General features: G+C 38.7%; 1 protein-coding gene across 4 annotated transcripts in view; it reads left to right on the top strand.

Moving 5' to 3' along the window:
• The window catches only part of Tmcc1 (transmembrane and coiled-coil domain family 1), a 193,628-nt gene that overhangs the window by 55,581 nt on the left and 120,886 nt on the right, over nucleotides 1-17,161 (top strand). For 2 of the 4 annotated variants that reach the window (XM_052719114.1, XM_052719115.1), the window contains 2 exons: nucleotides 6,618-6,673; nucleotides 10,658-10,929. In XM_052719114.1, coding sequence (XP_052575074.1) covers nucleotides 6,649-6,673; nucleotides 10,658-10,929 — 297 coding nt within the window. In that variant the 5' untranslated portion in view covers nucleotides 6,618-6,648. Of the gene's footprint in view, nucleotides 1-6,617; nucleotides 6,674-10,233; nucleotides 10,930-17,161 lie in introns of those variants that run through there. The other 2 variants (XM_052719113.1, XM_052719112.1) reach the window with 1 other exon arrangement.

Below are 17,161 nucleotides of genomic sequence, written 5' to 3'. Positions count from 1 at the left end.
ATGAATTATTAGTTTGAGAAGAAAGCACAGAAGACTTCCACCACCCACCACTGGCTGCCTTCTGCACACACATGTTTGGGAGGTGCTGACCTTCAATTTTCTGTGCTTCCTTCTCTTGAAAGCCGTTTGTTGTTTTTCTATATAAGAAGACCCTAGGCAGAATTTTAGGGTTATATTTCCTTTAGTATTTCAGGACTTCTGCCTTCATAGAGACTAAGACTCTTTCGGGACATTTCTGTGGAATGACTCCTGATGTTATTACAGTCCTTGCCAGAGTGCCCTTTAATCTGTAACTGTGAAGGTTGAGGTTAGCAATTGCTGCCTCAGTTTTCACATGGAGAGTTTACAACCTCCCTTTTGTTGATATAAATGTGTCCCGGCTGGCTTCAAATTTACAATCCTGCTGCATCTGCTTCCTGAGTGCTGGAATTAGATACTCACTACTGTTGGGTGATACTGTTCCTGGGGCGATGTGAACAAACATCTTCTTACCCCTGACCAAAGTGAGGGTACTACCAAAGTCCAACTTGGTAAACCAGTTACTTTATTGGAATTAATTACAGGAAAAGTATGGGTGACAGGTTACTTATAGGAGAAGAAATGATTCAAAGACACCTGCATTACCAAAACCCACCCAGTATTAGTGATGGCTCACAGAAGTTGGAAACCTGAAGTGCACTGCACACCTTGCAGGCAGTTCAACAGATGTCTCTTCAGGCAGCTTATCTTGTCTGAGAGTATCTGTCAGCAGTTCTTACTAAATGTGTGCGTGCATGCATGTATGTATGTATGTATGTATGTATGTATGTATGTATGTATGTATGGAAGATGGTACCTAGAGAATGTTGTCAGTTACAGGAACTTCCTGAAACTTGTGAGTTATTTACGTCCTGAGCTTAATGAGCTTCCCTGCAGGATAGAATGCTTTACTTTCTTTAGCACATCCTGTGCCTTAAGAAGCATCCGAGATGGAATATTTTATCTCAGGAGAAATTATTACACAGTAGCCACCACGTCTGGCTATTGGTTTTGAAAATATATAGGATTTATACTTTAATGATGGTATTTATTTATCTTTATTTTTAAAAGTATTTGAAGATTATAGACTCTTGTAGTAGTACTTTCTCATCAGGACAGCCAGCCTGCAAATAATGACATGGAGACTTACTAATTATGAAAGCTTAGCTTAGACTTGTTCCTAATTAGTTTTTATAACTTATATTTAACTCACATTTTTTAGTCTACATTCTTCTGTGACTTGTTACCTCATCTCCATACTGCCCATCCTGCTTCCTTTGCATCTGGCTGTCTACTCTTCCTTTCTTCTTCCCAGAGTTCTCTCTCTGCCTGGAAGTCCCACCTATACTCTCCTGCCTAGCTATTGGCCATTCAGCCTTTTACTACACCAATCACAGCAATACATCTTCACATAGTATATGAATATCCCACAACAGACTCGATAAGGAAAGCTGGTGTCTTCCCTTTATCTTGGGATGTAACTACTCATGGGAATGAAAGAGTAATCTTTAGGTAGTTGTGGAATTATCTACAGTCAGGGAGATATTTACAGATTACCTCTACTTTTGTCTAAATATTTCTCTCTCATTTTTTTCGTACGTTTAATTACTGGTAGACACACACACTCACAGACCTAAGCCTGACTTATCACATTCCTTGGTTTCAGGACAAATAAATCAAGTTGCAACTAGGATAGAAACTTCTTCCTTGCTGGCTAGCCCTCATAGTGTTGAAAGGTGCACTGGGGAGAATTGTAGGTGAAAGTCTTCCTCAGGTGTGGAGTGTAGCTGGAGAGTTTTCTCTCCGGGTCCCACCAAACCCCGGCATCACGACAGCCCACTTATAAAATAAACACACAGACACTTATATTGTTTAAACTGTTTGGCCTAATGGCTCAGGCTTCTAGCTATCTAGTTCTTACATCTTAAATTAATCCATTTCTATAAATCTATACCTTGCCACGTGGCTTGTGGCTTACCGGCATCTTCACATGCTGCTTGTCATGGCGGCGGTTGGCAGTGTCTCCCTCCGCCTTGCTGTTCTCTCCTTTCTTCTCTCTGTTAGTCTCACCTATACTTCCTGCCTGGCCACTGGCCAATCAGTGTTTTATTTATTGACCAATCAGAGCAATTTGACATACAGACCATCCCACAGCAGTGGAGCCTGTGTACAACAGTACTGTCCAGCCAGGCAAAATGAGTTCATTGTTGCAAGGTCATTCTCTGCTACTGTAAACTTGATCAAAAACCTATAGCTGGAATGATTCTAAGCCCTAGAGAGGAAGCTCCTGCTGTTGTTTTGCTAAATAACATGATGTTTCTGTCAAATTGCCTTCTAAAAAACTGTGCCCATTCGCTAGTGCTGCTGTCAGCTTTGGTCAGAAAAGCTTCTTTTGTAGAGGTTGCTGGTGAGAGACTCACAACTGGCTGAACGACAGAGAATAAATTACTGTTGAATGCCCAGTCACAAATGGGACATCTGTATTACAACTCTATGGCTCAGAGAACATTATGGAAGAAGGGTAGAGAAAAATGTAAGAGCCAAAGAAAAGGAGGGGAAGGTGTGGAATACTGACTTCTGGGCATGCTATTGCATGGCTGCTGTACTTTTGAACCTACAGCACTTGTGACTACCTGTACAAGATCTAGCCTGTCAACACTGTATCATGGAAGGGGGGGATTTATGTAGAATTAATAATTCATGGAGGTTCAGTGCTGTAGCTATTGGTAAGGTGCCCATCTTCCTGTATCAAGCTCTCACTGTGCTACTATAAACAGCCCTAATGTGACTCATTAGGTTAAAAAACTACAAGACACCAACCACAGATAAGAATGTGTGAAAACAACAAAGGACAATTCCCTCAAAACAAGCATAAGCATATCGTGGTGAACTGATGGGAAGCCAAAGGCAAAGAGAGCAGTTTAAAAAGGGAAAGCATGGCACATAGCAGAACATTGGTACCTATCCACATAAAAAAATAGACAAAATGCCTCTCTATCTGCTTACAGAACAATGGAAGAAGAAATGTGTAATGTGGTTTGGTATTCCCCACAGTTTTTGGATGCTTTTGAAGTAAGAAGAACTCACTTTCTTCTTTTATATTTTAGTTCAGGTTAATTTCTGCCATCCTCAGGTGTATTGTTTCTTTTTTCAGTGATTTGAAGTATGCTGTTTCAGTATGTGTGTAAGTGCCTGTCAGGTCATTGTTCTTTAGCCAGGCAGTGGTGGCACACGCCTTTAATCCCAGTTTTGAGAGGCAGAGGCAGATGGATCTCTGTGAGTTAGAGGCCTGCCTGGTCTATGGAGTAGTGAGGTCCAGGACAGCCAGGGCTACCCAGAGAAACCCTTTCTCACAAAAACAAAAACAAAAACCCAACACCAACAAAGAGCATTGTTCTTTGCACTGTGTTTTCTATTCTAGCACTTGCATTTGGTTCTTTATGATTTTCATTTCTTTGTAAAAATTCCCTGTCTCACATGCTATCTGCCTTTTCCATTGGAGCCTTTACTGAATTATTGAGCCCTGCTTTAAATTTTCTGGCTGTTCCAAAATGTATGTCATGAGTCTGGCCCTGATGATTATGTTGTCTCTACAGGATGTGTTTATTTTATTGCTGCCTTTAGTATATTTGTTCAAATTTTTGTTCAAAGGAGTATATGTTTTATATAATAAATACTGAGGAAAATACTGGATATATTTGACCACAGGTTCCTGTCGGCTAGTTGTTTAGAATGGGGGTTTGTTTAGAGTGGCAGTCTATTTAGAGTTTGGCTGTGTTTGGTGTTTATTATTGCTGTGGGTTACGAAGTTGACATTCATCGTTGCCATGGTAACCCAAGGCTTCACTTTTTTTCTTAGTAATCTTTGTTCCCTTTGTGTCTGCCTGACTCTCAGTTTTTTGAGCCTGTTCTCAGAATGCCTTTATTTTCCAGCTTCCTAGTTGTGTTCTATTGATATTTGTATTTAGATTGGTGTTGGTAGTAGAGGGCCAGGAGAGTTCTATGATGTTCTGATTAAGCCTCAGATTTGTTCAGGTACCAGAACCTGGGTCTGGGGATGTAGTCATCACAGGACTAAACAGTACTGTTCCCCTTCTTTGTTTTTCTGTGACTAGCAGGTGTCCACAAAGTAGGTTTCAGATTTTCAGTAGGCTACTGCTGTGAGGTAATGTATCTCTCCTAGTTTGTTTTTATGGCTCTTCTGTAGTTTTTACTTTTTATTTCGTATTGTCCTATTTTACATGTGTGTTTTGTAAGGTACCAAAGTTATTTTTTTCATTAATATTTTGTGTCTTTTGGTACTCTCATATTTAATATAATTACTGATACATTTGGGTCTACTTTTGCTTTTCATGTGTTACACCTATTCTGTGTTTCTGCTTTCTCTGGGGGTTTGTATCTTTAAATTCTATCTTTTCTTTGTACCAGTGTAGTGGTTCTCCTGCTGGACTAATGGGATTACTAGTCACCTGTCACTCATTCAGGAATAAAATAGTCTATGTACATGTAATACAGTACACATTTAGTTTTAATAGTAGCATAACAAACAGGATTCAGTTTTCTGTCTCTTTGATGGTAGATCATGGGTATAGCTATTCCTCTGGACCTGAAAGATCAATGAACCATGCTCATTTTGTTTTTTAAGTACTTCTTTACAGTTTTCTCAGCCTAACCCAGTAGTTTACAACTATAAACTTTATTTTTCCTTTGTCATCTGTCTTGTATAAACCATGCTAAGCCAGGTAATTATTCAGGGTAAAATAGGCTTATATTAAAAGATAGAAGAAGTCTCTGTCATTATAGAAAACTACAAGGAGCTTAAAAAACTGATTTTTAATTTTCTTCTGAAAGGGAAGAATGTCGACAGTGTAAATACAGCTGTGACTAAGAAACACTGGTCATAATAAGATCTTTACTGAAAACTTTATGGAAAGGGATTCCAAAGGAATCAAGAGAAAGAGTTGGGAGTTCATTTTTTTTGTCTACCATGTGTCAAGTCACTGTCTGTTTCTGTGACAGATATCTGACAAACATTTTAAGGGAAGAAGGATTGATTTTGACCTGATTTCTAATGGTGACTGTCTGTAATCATGATTCCAGCCTAGCTCTGTGTATGTGCATGTACAGTACATGCATATTCATGTTCCTGTGGGTTGTGTGTGCATGTGCTATGGAGGTCAGAGGCCAGGAGTCAGGTGCCATCCACTTTTTTTTTTTTTTTAAGACAGGCTTTCTCACTGGTCTGTAACTCACCAGTTTGCCTGGCTGGCCAGCAGACCACAGGGATCCACTTGTCTCCACCTTCCTAGTGGTTCTGGGGTGCAATGTAGATGTGTCACCCCTGGCTTTTCATGTGGGTTCTGGGATCACGCTCAGGTTCTCATGCTTTGCCAACCAAACAGTCTTTTCTGCTCCTACTTTAGCTCTCATATGATGCTGTGTACTGTTTTCAGCTTCCAAGTACACAAGTCTTGTTTTCTTCCTAGGTGAGTTCCCTCAGAGTAAATTTCTATTTCGTCTCTATAATGCTGAGTATATAACAGATATTCCTACAATGCTTCTGTAATTAAATTGTGTCTCTAGTGATGGCTGTTAAAAGCTAGTTTTCCAGGAAATTTTCAGTTTTGATACATTACATTTCTCAGTTGTACATAGTAAATAGATTTTTTAATTCCCTCCATTTTTTCCTTCCTTTCTCCTCACTCCCAAGTTTTGAGGTAGGATCTCACTGTGTAGCCCAGTCTGGCCTGGAGTTTGCTAGGTGTCCTAGGGAAGCCTGGGTCTATGATCTTGGGATCATATGTGTTAGGGTCATAAGTGTTGGGGTCATAAGTATTAGGCCACTCTGCCTGGCTTTAGAATGCCTTTCAATGAAAACTTGCAGACATTTGCAAACAGAAGTACTTGAGAAAATGTTTATGGAATTGTGGTGTTTTCTTGTGCCTCTTTTTAAATTTCATGTGAGTTCAAGACTACAACTGATACAGTATCTGTTTGTTATTCAGTACAATCATGCCAAAATATTTATTGTAACTCTGTGATACCCCCACCCTGCCCCTGACACAATCTCATTATGTGGCTCTGCCTACCCTGAGACCTTCAGTATATACCAGATTGGCCAGAAATTGGCTGGCTCTGCTTCTGGAGTGCTAAGAATGAAGGCATGTACCATTACACTTGGCATGTTCTCTTTTTTCTTTTTTAGATTAATTTATTTTATGTATAAGTGCTCTATCTGCATGTATGCCTTTATGCCAGAAGAGGGCATCAGATCCCACTAGAGATGTGATTGCTGGGAATTGAACTCAGGACCTCTGGAAGAGCGTCAGTGCAAGAGCTAAGCCATCCCTTCAGCCCCCATTCTCTTTTTTCAATGCTGATAATTTTTATATTTTTTCCAATATGTTTTCTTTCTTGACTACAATTTTTATTTTTTTAAAAATTAGAAAATGCTGACAAAAACCTGAAAATGACTCTACCCCTTCCTACTGGTAGAACCTAGAATTGGAATATTTTGTATACCTTTAGCCTTCCCTGTGTGTCTGGAATAGGTGAGCTCCGGGCTAAGTTTCACTTCTGTTCTTATGCTTGTTTTTCAGCTTTTCCTGAAAGGACAGCTGTGCCCCCTGGATGTGCTTGAGGAAGAGCAGTGAAGGCAAGTATCCAAGTCTTCATGACCTGTGAAAGTAACTTGGCTCACTGCCAAACATAAAAACAAAAACGTTGACAAGAGAAAAGGAACAAAACGGAATCATTTGTGTATAATTGAGGATGGTTTTGTGGAGTGCCCTTTTAAACATTTGTTGGATTTTAAAAAGCAATTTTCCATTTTATTTCTAATATTAATTCAAAGCAACTTGCTTCCTGCGTGTGCACTTACCATCTATTATGTCTTAAGCAAAACTGTGGTAGAAAAATGAATTGTGGAAAATTCTGAGAATTGAATGAACTGACCAGAAATGTGTGGTGTGTACATGGCTGCTTCTTGCTCTTCTTTGCCCATATTTCACATCTCTTGTCATGTCGTTTTGCTCCTCTTTCCTTTTCTCTATTTTGTCCCCTTTACTATAAGAATGTGACACTTTAGAGATAATAAGTGAAAGAAAAGCCAAGTCCCTCTCTTACTAGAGTACAGTTAGCTTCATAGTGGAACCTTATATATGACAAGCCAGGGATCTAAATGTAACTTTGAGTTTCTTCATAAACTGATCAACAGTTACACTTACTCTAGGATGACTGTCTTAGGGAAGAAAAAGGTAGGCCATCCGAAAGTCTTTTGAGATTACTGAGTTCCAGGAGTGCTAACATTCTTACTATCAGTATTTGCAGTGTTATGACAGTATTATTGTCATTGATTATTTTGCTGTAACACTTGATCTTCATTATTCATTAGTATTTGGCGTACCTCGACCAAGGACCTTAGAGATCTTCTGTATAGAGACTGGAGGAGCCATCACAATTCTGACCATGTTCTATATGTGTGATGTCACAGCAAATGATAACTGTACCCCTTACCAGGTTACATCTTCTATCAGAAGTGAATAATCACAACTTATTGCTTAAAACTCAGCTTGGGTGTATTTAGGGCTGTATGTTCCATGGGCCTGTGCTAGCTAGTGTAATTAAGATAAGTCTTGCTGTTAGAAATACTGGGATGCATCCCTCGTCTTTACAGCTGTGAGCAAGAGCCTTGGCTTGGAAAATCGGTACCATGCTGCAGGTTTCCCTAGGATTGCTAGAATCTCTTTGTAATCAGTCATTTCAATTTTTTAAAAAATAGACAATGTACAAATACTAGTGAAATCTCAGATGAAGTTAGCTGACATTTAAAATGTACCATATTCTCCAAATGTTTTAGATAGGAAGCAGACGGTCAGTTGGTTAGTTCCAATACTGCCCAAAGAAAAGTGTGCTGAGTAGTTGACTCCTAATACCTTCATGTGTGAGATAAGCAGTTCATTTAGTTTCTCAGTTACCTTAGTACCATTATTTTATTCATGGTATCTTTTAATCTCATGGGATAAATTGTTTTATTTTTCTTACAATAACCAGGTCAGTTGCACAGTTTGACTAATACAGTATAAATAAGGAAAATCACAAACCACCTGGTAACTGTCAGCTTTACTATGACATCCTCCCATATTCTCCATCTCAGCATCCCAGTAGAGTAGAGATTGACATGTACACTGTAAACAGTGCTCATATCTTGGTCACACAGCCCTTTTTCTCTGAGATTAATACAATTCAGTAACTATTAGTCTGCCAGGCAAACACATGAGGGAAGGTCAGGCTAATTAAATATGTATACTGTTGGCAAAAGTTTTGCCCACAAAGAGCCCAAGAAAACTGCACTAAATCTAAGACAATAAGAGTTTTTCTCTTTTTGGTCCCAAAGGAAGAACAACAAACTAATGCAAATGTACAATTAGGAAAGGGATAGGTGGCCATATAGACCACAAAGAATTTCAGTGGAGGACAAGGAGCCTCCCCACTCTTAACAGCTGCTCTCAGTTGCCTCCTTTGGGAACGAAGAAACATATGGTGTTCAGAAAGTAGAAAAATACTGGGGAGAGATGAGTGTTTTTGAACTCAGTCACTCTTTGTTCTATTGAGTCATTAAGAGTCAGCAGATGAGGAAACAGGTTTGAAAGAATAGGGACCATTGGAGCCGCTGTACCAGTGTCCATGTCCTATGATGTGAAGGTCTGAGGATAGTCATCAGGGAGTGTGAGTGGATCTGTGTTCCCTGTCCCTCAGTACAGTAGCCTATGTTCACAATGAGCTCATTTATGCCTTCTGCCTCGCCACTTGGTGGCAACAGGACTCATACCCCAGAACAGGAACTTTCAGTACTTAACTGGCAGTGACAGATTGCTCAGGGTACTGGTAATGTAGAGAGTTTTAAAGTCTTCTAAACAGCAACAGAAATTGAGAGAAAATATGCAAGAACTCCAGTACCATGTTTTGTCCTCTCTAGTAACTTCTATGCATTTATACAATTTTATATATTTGCACAAACTCAATAAAAATGAAACACTTTTTATTAAAGAAAAGAGATCTGATCCCTGACCATCCACCCCTCCCCTTTGCATGTAATTTCAGTAGCCATGACAATCATGCTCTTAGTTTCAACTTCCTTTTCCTGTGTTTAATACTGGCTTATCGTCACTATTTAACCTTTGACCTTTAATTTTTCTCTGCTCTTCCATTGTACCTAGTTAACTGTACTACATCTTTGCTTTTGAGTTTATATAGATAGGAAGCATCTATCAAGAATAATACAGTTGAGAAAGGGATTTCTTTTTTTTTAAAGAATTGGTGTCACTGTATAGTCCAGACTGACCTAGAACTTGCTGTCTGTAATCTAGATTGACCTTTGACTCTCCATCTTCCTGTCTTAGTCTCCTGAGTGCTAGAATTACAGGTGTGTGCCCCTGCCCCCCAGTTCAAATCTCCCTTTTTGACAGCTGGTATTGAGCAAAGCTCTATTCTCTCTGAAGACTGATTTGTCTGGACTACTCATTTATTGGAGCCAGAAAGGTTATTTTGACTTCAGCAGAGAATTCTGTTTACAAGATTTTTGTTTTGTTTTGTCCTCCCAAAAAAGCAAACCTGTCACCTCTAATTACCATTGAGCTTGATGAATATGGATGGATGGTAGGTAGCAAGAGATTCCAAATTTTCATTAAAATCCACATAGATTGGGATATTCCTATCTCACTGTTATCTGAATTTGCTGAATTTCAGCATGTAGATACTTAGCTATGATTATAAATGTAAAAAAAAGTTTAATTGCCTCAGCTAGACTAAACATACTAGATGGTCTGTTCTCTTGATTTTCTAAGCAATGGCTGGTTGTCCTGCCAACTGCTATTATAGTGTCTATTCTAAGATGGTCCTATCCTTCTTCATATACTGAAGCTTGTAAGGGATTATTCTCCCCACCCCTACCCCGACATTGCTGTTTTTATTTCCTGTGTCCTTGTTCTGGGCTTTTTATTCTAGAAAATACCATAACCCATTAGCTGAAAAATTATCTTTTAATCTTCTGATTAAAGATTGCTTAATGGTAGTAACTTATTTGTTTGGCTAGCTGCATGTTTTTCTTTTAACTGTAGTGTTTCTGTATTTTTGCATGGTTGTATGACACAAGGTTGTTTTCTTTTTTTTTTCCTTTTTCTTTTTTCTTTTTTTCTTTTTTTTAACATTAGGTAGGCATGAAGCCTCCATCTCACAGCTGCATGCATAGTCACTGTTGAAGCAAATGCCTACCTAATTTGACAGTCTTGGTGTGTTTAAAATTTTTTGAGTTTGCAAATAAGCTTATTAAGCTTACTGATGGAGCCTTCCGGCAGTGAACAGTTATATGAGGACCCTGATCCTGGAGGCAAATCCCAAGATGCAGAAGCCAGGAGGCAGACAGAATCAGAACAAAAGTTATCTAAAATGACCCACAATGCTCTGGAGAACATTAATGTGATTGGCCAAGGCTTGAAGCATCTGTTCCAGCACCAGCGCAGGAGGTCATCAGTGTCTCCACACGATGTGCAGCAGATTCAGACAGATCCAGAGCCTGAAGTGGATCTGGACAGTCAGAACACGTGTGCTGAGATTGATGGTGTCTCCACCCACCCCACAGCTCTGAATCGTGTTCTGCAACAAATCCGAGTGCCACCCAAGATGAAGAGAGGGACAAGCTTGCATAGTAGGCGGGGCAAGTCAGAAGCCCCAAAGGGAAGTCCCCAAATCAACAGGAAATCTGGCCAGGAGGTGGCTGCTGTTATACAGTCAGGTCGGCCCAGGTCTTCATCTACGACTGATGCTCCTACCAGCTCTTCTGTGATGGAAATAGCTTGTGCTGCTGCTGCTGCTGCTGCGTGTGTACCCGGAGAGGAGTCAGCTGCAGAACGGGTAAGTGTTAGATTTCTGTTAACTTGCTGTTTTTACAGGCATTATATGCATGTTCTCTCTCTCTCTCTCTCTCTCTCTCTCTCTCTCTCTCTCTCTCTCTCTTTCTTTCTCACACATGAAAAATGATCAGTCTGGTTTTTAAAGTAGTATTTTGGTTTTTAGTTAGGTATGTAAAAATTTTCCAAGATGGGTCTGATAGTACACACCTATAATCCCAGTGCTTGGTAGGGGGAGGCAGGAGGATCAGGAATTGATTGTGTAGGGTTTGAGACCAAATATCTTTTAGGCCTGCCTGTGTAATGTGAGACTATGTCTCAAAAAAAAAGAAAGAAAAGAAAAAAATTCTTATCTACTTTTACTAATGTGCAAAGCATGGCTTTGACCTGATGATTAACATGGAATTTGGTTAGAACTATCCTGTTACGTTGATTATTAAAAGTTCCTCACTTTTGTTTTTAATGTTTATTTATTTGTATGTGTGTGGAGGGGCACATTACAGAGTGTGTGTGCATGCCATATCTCGCCTTCTGTCATGTGAGTCCCAGGAATTGAACTCAGATCTCCAAGCTTGGCAGTAAGCACCTGTACCCACTGAGCTATCTCATGGTGGTGGAGATATCTCTTGTAATCCAAGCTGGCCTCAGACTTACTGTGTATCAGAGTACGACTTTGAAGTTCTGGTCTTCTTCCTGCTTTTACCTCCCAAATGCTGGGAATATAAGCATGTATTACCACACCCAGTTTATTCAGTGCTGTGGATTAAACCCAGGTCCTGTGCATTCTAGGCAAGCACTCTACCAACTCAGCTACCTAGCCCAAAGATTAAGTTTTCCTTTCCTTCTTAGGTTAATGGGATCATTTTCCCCTATATAAAAACCTTATTAACATACTCAAACTTTACAAACCTCTAAAAGTAGTAGTCTCATCCTCATGTATGTCCATAATACATGTGTGCAAAATAAACTTGAATCGGTTCACATCAGAGTATCATCTTTGAGCTCACAAAAGCAGATTGATAGTCACAAGCAATTGTTTTCTCAAAAATGCTGTTTTCAAAGTGTAAAAATTAAGTATTTTGAATTTTTAAAAAATGTGCTCAATGTTGAAAACTTTAAAAATATAGAAAGGAAAGAAGAAAAAATAAAAATAGCTCTTGCCAATATTTTGGTGTGTTTTATTCAATATACTTCTTGCATTTGAAAAAAAATTGAAGAAAGTTCACATTTATTTTTCATTCAATTTTATTAATGTTTTAAATAAAATAAAACTCATCCACTGTTGAGTTTTTTTCAACTAAAACTGCTATGAGCATTTTTCTATATCTGTAAATACAATTTCACTATAAATTTTTACTGATTATATAATACTGTGGCCTTTCTTCCTGTAATATCAGTTTATTTGTCATTTTATATATTAGAGAATATGAAAATACTTACATTGCAATATAGTTATCTTTGCTTAAAATAATACTTGAAATTAATAGATAATGCACCTTATAGTGTCTAATGACAGTCATAATGATAGCTGCCATTTATTCTTTGTTTATGATGTGGCAGGAAGTATGTTTAAACACATGTAATTTTCTCTTAGGTGCTTAGACAGCCCTATACTTGACTTTGATAGATTGTTTTTCATTGTTGTTGATGAGACAGCAGAAATGTAGGAAGTTAAGTATTCTCATGGTTTCATAACTAGCCTGTTTCACAACTAGAACATTTCAGAGCTTAAGTAATCTAGAACTTTTTTGCCTTTTTTTTTTTTTTTTTTTTTTGAGACGGGTCTCACTATGTAGCACTGACTGGCCTGGAACTCACTGGAGACCAGGTTATCCCTGAACTCACAGAGATCCACCTGCCTCTGCTTCCTGAGTGCTGAGATTAAAGGTGTCTGACACCACACCCAGCCTTAGAACATGAATTTTTATTAGGCATGTTTTTTAGCTACTGTGTTCTATGTACATAGTTTTTCTTTCTCTGACTTATAAATTTTATATATGATAATTATATATAATATAAAAGTTATGTATATAACATATAATAGGAAAAATTAGCTAATAGCATTAAGTTATGAAGATTCAAGTGGTTTTATATTAGACCTTTCTGTCAGATTTTTTAAAATTGTCTGTCTTACAGAATCAGTTCAGTTTTGCCCATTGTTTGTGTTCGCATTTCTTCCACAGTGTCATTGAGAATTCTCTGATCCTAACCCATGAGTTTACCTGAAGCATATACCCATGAATACACAGAATGCTGTCAGGCCCTATGGATGGGGTAAATGACAGATAAGTGAGAAGAGGAGAACCATCAGGGTGACAGGAGTTAGAAAGCCTTTGATTTGGGATTGGTCTGAAAAGTAAGAGCCAGATACATACACAAGTGTTCTGGGGTAGGAAAAAGTATTAGTTGAAAGCAAGGGAATTATACAAGAAAGGAAAATGCTGTTGAAGGTTAGGATGGCCAAAGAAGTATGCTGCCTCGGAACCTTGTTAGAATGACTGGCAGGGGCTGGCCCTTTCTTTTTCTTTTCCTTTCCATCACAAACCCATTCAACATGTGTGATCAGACTTAGGAGTACTTATTCTGTGTAAGGCATCCTAGAAAAATGTTATGATAGATATTTAGATATATAATACCTGATCTTAGCTCCTAAGTGTATTTTAAACTAGCATGATGATATGATAGTGGGGTAGTGGCCGCACATAAGAGTAAAACTGATGGAAGGGCAAAAAACCCATTGTCTTTATTGAGTTTACTGTATAGAAATGGAAGATAGATAAATAAAGCATGAGTAAATACACAGTTGCAAAGAGTAAGAACTCTTTAAAAGGTCAGGGAAGGCCTTGTGAGGAATGTACTATCTGAGCAAAGACCTAAGGATGTGAAGGAGCAAGCCAACACTCAGGTGCCTCGGCAGAAAGAAGAACAACTAGAAATGTCCCAGAGGCCTGAGCAATAAAGAAATTTTACTGAAATAGTTTGTTAGCTTTAAGGTAAAAGGTTAATGTACTTCCAGAACAGAGGTCATAGCCATTGTATGTGTGTCAGATGAGTGAGGAGCAGTACTTGGAATAGTTTTTCTAATATGAACTTGAAGGATTGAGGAATGGTTCAGTCAAGCACAAGAAGAATCTGAATTCAGTCTCCAGAACCTTCATAGAAAAACCATGTGTGGCCGGGCAGCGGTGACGCACACCTTTAATCTGAGCACTCAGAAGGCAGAGCCAGGCAGATCTCTGTGAGTTCGAGGCCAGCCTGTTCTACAGAGTGATTGATATCAGGACAGGCACCAAAACTACACAGAGAAACCCTGTCTGAAGAAACCAAAAAAAAAAAAGAAAAAGAAAAAAGAAAGAAAGAAAGAGAAACCCAGGTGCAGTGTTCACCTACCTGAAATCCCAGTGTTGAGGAGATGAGCTAGACTACCTGAATCAGTAAGCTCTAGATTCATTGAGAAACCCTATCTCAAAACTTTGGTTAGAGGGACTGGAGAGATTGCTCAGTGGGTAGGAAATGCTTGCCGTGTAACCTTGAGGACCTGAGTTCAAACCCCTACTCCAGCACCCAGATTAAAAAACTGGGTGTGGGCATATTTGCATCCATAACTTGAGTTCTGTAATGGAGACAGGATTGCTCGGACTTACTGGCTGCTAGCATCACTCCAGATTTACTTAGTAAGAGAGCATGTCTCAAAGGAATAAGATAGAGAGTAATACATCAGGACATGTGGCATCCTCCTTAGGCCTCTGCACCCATACTCATATATTTAAACAGAGAAATTGGGGAATGGTTGAGGAAGATACTCAGCATAGACCACCTCTGGGCTCCATACATGAACACAAAAGAATTTGATCTACGGGTAATATTCAAACTTTTTTGTAGTTTGAATGTTAGCACTTTGAAGCTTTATAGACTTATCTGTAGCCATAGTCCTGTTGTCTATTCTAAGATATTATCTCAGATCACCCTTCCTCCCAAAGTGTTTGTACTTTTCCTTACATTCTACATATGTACATGTATAGATACACACAAATATTTATACTGTTTATACAAATTTTGGGGTGCAGTATGTAAATCTGAGCTGCCTTTTTCATTACTTTTCTTATAACAAAGACTTTATTCTACCAATTCCGTAAGTATCCCTTAAACATCCCTAAATTGTTAACAGTAAAGTCAGTTTACTACCTTGTTATCAAAGACCTTACAGTGTTGTTGGGAAGACAGGAGTTACATAAGTGGCAGTTTAAGAAGCAGTGTTATTGTATCCATTCCTAGAAGTCAGAAGCTTGGGTTTTAGATCCGAGTTCTGTTTCTGCTGTTAAATTCTGTTAGCAGTGTGACCTTAAGGAAATTCAACTTTCTAGGTGAGGTCATTGTGCTAAATAATATTTAATGTTACTTCCAGTCTGGAAACACTGTACATTTGTTTTACTTCCCATTTTTCTCTTGATACACTTAGAAAATTAAAATAGCTGTATAGCACAGTAGAATTAGCTGCTGAGTTGTTCAGAGCTGGTACAGTTGGTCATTTACTCACTGTAGGTCCTGATGCCCTCCTCCTGAAGAGCTCAGTTGATCAATGTGCACCCTCTTAGCCTCCATTCTCAGCAGTGAAAAGGCCTAGGTAGGGAGCAGTACATCATCATATATTACTAAAATTAAGAGCAGTACAAGTCCAGAGAAGGGCTAAAGAGACAGGCAAGTTGAATGGGCACTCTAGAGAATGGGGCCTTGCTTAATGTCCTAGACTGTGAAGCCCCATCAGAATATCACTTTCTGTCATAAGGTAACAAAACCAATGCAGGTAATCAGGTGTCAAGTTGAGATACAAAAGAAAACTGCAAAAACACTCCCAAGATTTAGTCTTAGCTAAAAGGCAAAAAAGCAATGCGAATACCCAGTTGTCCCCTTGAAAGCTAGGACTATGCATGTTAATTCTTTACATCTCACATAGAACCCTACTGACAGTCAACAGACCTTTAGGGGACATTCGAAGATTTGATTAGATTAGGTTAGACTAGACTAGACTAGACAGGACAAGACAAGGGAAGATTAGAGAGTTGTATGACTATGTTTAACTGATTGTCTTAAATTTCACCTTTGTTTGAGCAATGTGTGTGTGAAGCTAAAGAGTTTGATAAAACTCTAAAAGAGGCAGGGGTGGGGGTGGGGTGGAGCTAGAGAGATGGCTCAGCAGTTAAGACCACTGGCTACTCTTTCAGAGAACCTTTGTTCAATTCCCAGCACCCACATGGTAGCTCACAACTGTCTGTAACTCCATATCCAGGGGAATCTGACACCACTGCACATAAAGTTAAATAAAAAAAAAATTTTAAGTTTCTGAAAGGGACTGAAAATATATTAGAAGGACTCTCCCCTGGGGAAGATATTTTCCTTGCTCTTAGCATTTCCTGGTTGTCCATGGTTGTTGAGACCCCTTCCATGTTAGTATGTCCATTGGTATTGTTCAGGTCTTATTTGATGAAACTTCATGGGTCTGTATCCTCTCTGACATTTCTAGAAAACACAGTTTTAGCAAATTTCCTGCTTCTCTGCATTTTACAACCTTTCTATCTTCTATTCTGATATGATCCCTGAGCCTTCAGTACAGGAATTGTTTTGCAGATGTATCAGTTTAAATTGGGCACTACATGATCTCTTGTTCTCTGCATTTTGATTGGTTGTAGTTTTCTGTAATGGTCTCTTTCTGTTACAAAGATAAGTTTCTTTGATATGAGAGGTGAGAATTAAATCTATCTGTGGGCATAAGAACAAATATTGAGCACATAGTTAGGAATTGGAAGAGTCTCCTTGATTGGTTGTTCAATACCAAGTAATTATCCCTGAGATCATAGACATACAGGTAGCATTATATGAACTGAGCAGGTTGTATTCATGTATTTAGGGCACATATGCATGCACAAATGTGTATATATACATAAATGATTAAAGAGGCCACGACTTTGAGAGCAAGGGAGGATGTGTGAGAGGGATTAGAAGGATGAAAGGGAAGGGAAGAAATAATATATTATTAAAAAATAAACTATTATAAATAAATTTAAAAATATATATTGCATTTTTTTGGACTAGTTTAATTCAAGATGGACAAATACAGTGGAGAGAATACAGCTAAGATCTCAGAGAGCTTAGTTGTGAGGTGACAGTCCTAAAGCACAGTCTTTTGTTCCTGTGGGTGAAGCCACTCTCAATTTCAGTTAGAAAGAAATGGTATAGAT

This window comes from Peromyscus californicus, unplaced genomic scaffold, assembly GCF_007827085.1.
Source record: "Peromyscus californicus insignis strain IS unplaced genomic scaffold, ASM782708v3 Scaffold_6__1_contigs__length_162567912, whole genome shotgun sequence".
NCBI lineage: Eukaryota > Metazoa > Chordata > Mammalia > Rodentia > Cricetidae > Peromyscus > Peromyscus californicus.
The sequence above is the reverse complement of the archived record's forward strand: the minus strand, read 5'-3'. Positions and strand labels throughout refer to the sequence as shown.